The following is a 2,468-nucleotide window of genomic DNA, read 5'->3' on the forward strand; positions in this document are numbered from 1 at the left end:
AGGGGCGGCAGCACGTCGTCGGCGCCGAAGGGGTCCCCGCACATGAGGCACATGACGATGCGCAGGTCCACGTCCGCCAGCTCCTTGAGGCCCGGCGTGGAGCCGACGAGGTTGAGGTTGCGCTTGGAGTCCAGCAGGCCCTTGAGCACCTGGCTGATCTGCTTCTCGTTGATGTTGCGGCCGTAGCCGATGCCGGCCGAGGCCGGGTCCAGGAAGACGCACTGCAGCTTGCTGGCGATCTGCTGGCCCTGCTGGACCAGGCTGTGCAGGGTCTCCCCGCTGGCGTCGCCCCTCTTGTTGACCAGGACCAGCGTCAGGGGCAGGTGCACCAGGTGGTTCTCCCGGCGGCCCAGGGTGGACTCGCGGCTCTTCTCGATGCTCTCCACCACGTAGGACAGCGACTCCTTGGAGTTGTAGAGGCACAGGCAGCCGTGGGGCTGGAAGGTGGGCGTCTGGAAGGCGTTGACGGGCAGCCGCACGTTGCCCTCGATGGGCCGCAGCGACAGCTCGTACATCTTGCCCTCGATGACGTACTTGTCGTCGTTGGTGCACAGCGCCCGGATCTCGTTGGCCAGCTCCCGCGCCAGCCCGTCCTTGCCCAGGATCACCAGGTTGATCCTGTCGATGCCGGAGTCCAGCAGCAGGTTCTTCTGGTTGCGCTCCGAGGGCCGGATGAAGCGGGAGCCCAGCAGCTGCTCCACCTTGGAGTCGGCGCAGCCGGGGCAGCTGGGGCACGTCTCCTTGGTGGGGTGGTACACGAAGTGGATGTGCTTGAGGATGAGGGCGTCGCGCTCGGCCTGCAGCTTCTGCAGGGCCTTGAAGCGCTGCTCCTCGCCCAGCACGTCCTGGATGACGCCCATCTTCTCCTTGCTGGGCTTGGCGTCGAGCTCCAGCTCGTAGAACAGCTCCGAGTACTCCAGGAGCAGCTCCTGGAACTCCTCCTTGGCCTTGTCTATGATCTGCTTCTGGTGCCTGCCGTAGATGTCCATGTACACGGACTCCTCCAGCCACATGTAGAAGTCCTCGTTCATGATGAAGCTCCGAGCCTCCTCCCAGGGCTTCCCGGGCGTGATGAAGGGCGACGTCTCCAGGTTCTCCCGGAAGGCCCTCCTCATCTCCGCCCGCTTCCGCTCGTTCCTCAGCTTCTCCAGGTGGGCCTCGTAGAGCTGCTCGGCGGGCGGCGTCTCCATCAGGTCGAAGGGGATGCGCTCGTTCTCCACGTTGTCCACGTGGCTCGTGGCGTCCCAGGGCGTCTCCTCCAGCACCACGAACCACTTGAGGAAGTCGGGCTTGGCCTCCAGCAGCTTCTCCACCTTGCCCCGGCCCAGGTGGTCGATCTCGTCCAGGTCGGGGATGAGGGCGTCGAAGGCCTGGGGCAGCAGGGCCAGGTAGGTCTTGCGCCGGCGCTCGATGTGCTCCTGCTTGAGGCGGTGCACGTGCTGCAGGAAGAGCTTCTTGGCCTTCTGCGTGCCCTCCAGGTACACGTAGTCCTGGTACTCGGGCGACGGCTGCATCTTGCGGCTCACGTTGGCCCAGGCCTCGTTGTGGCTCTTGACGATGCGGCTCACGAGCCACTCGTACTTGTCCTTGGCCGCCGCGATCTGCTGGCTCTGCTGCTTCAGCGCCTCGAAGTAGGGGATGATCTTGGCCTTGCCCCGGCTCTTGTCCACCAGCTGCACCAGGGTGCTGAAGGCCAGGTCGACGTTGACGTTGGAGCGGGCCGAGGTCTCCACCACCTGCAGGTTCTTCTTGCCCAGGGCGAAGGCGTGGGCGTCGCGGATGTAGCGCTCCACGCCCTCGTCGCACTTGGTCAGCACCACCACGACGGGCTTCTTGGTCTTGGCCAGCTGGTTGTAGAGGTTCGACACGAACTTGAGCTGGTCGTCGAAGTTCCTGTTCATGCCCCGGCTGACGTCGACGCAGAGCAGGAACCCGTCCACCAGCAGCTTCCCGTCGGGCATCTGCTTCTGCTCGAAGTCCTGCTCCAGCCCCAGCTGGTCGGTGCAGAAGTACATCAGCTTCTCCGCCGACGCCAGCTTGGTGGCCGCCGCCCTCTTGATGTAGGGCTGCAGGGCCGTGCTGCGGTGGGGCTGGAAGGTCTGGTCGTCGATGAACTCCGTCTGCTCCACCACGTGCATCTTGCAGTCCACGCACTCCTCCAGCGCCCGCACCACCTCCCCCCAGTAGAGGAAGTGGTCATTGTTGACCACCCTGCCCCCGAAGTCACTGGTGCTCAGCACCGACGTGTGGTCCAGGTGGAACTCGTCGGCGCTGGGCCGCACGAAGCGGTTGCAGAGGCAGGACTTGCCGACGCCGCACTGCCCCTTCTCCTTCTCGGTGCCAGACAGCCCCACCACGCTCACGTTGTAGGTGGGAATGCGGGCGTCCTGCTTCCTGGCCATCATCATTGTCCGCTCATCATCCTGTCCCGCTCACACGCTGCTGCTGCTGCTGCTGCTGCTGCTGCT

General features: G+C 64.9%; 1 protein-coding gene across 1 annotated transcript in view; it reads right to left on the bottom strand.

Moving 5' to 3' along the window:
* ARHGAP35 (Rho GTPase activating protein 35) overlaps window positions 1–2,440 on the bottom strand; it is a gene marked incomplete at its 3' end in the record, with an annotated part of 7,275 nt that extends 4,835 nt beyond the window's left edge. Inside the window, exon 1 of the mRNA XM_029960307.1 lies at window positions 7–2,440. Coding sequence (XP_029816167.1) covers window positions 7–2,408 — 2,402 coding nt within the window. The remainder of the gene's footprint in view (window positions 1–6) is intronic.
* Between the last annotated feature and the right edge of the window lie 28 nt (window positions 2,441–2,468).

This window comes from Manacus vitellinus, unplaced genomic scaffold (assembly GCF_001715985.3).
Source record: "Manacus vitellinus isolate BGI_N305 unplaced genomic scaffold, ASM171598v3 scaffold_269_pilon, whole genome shotgun sequence".
In the NCBI taxonomy this organism is placed as follows: domain Eukaryota; kingdom Metazoa; phylum Chordata; class Aves; order Passeriformes; family Pipridae; genus Manacus; species Manacus vitellinus.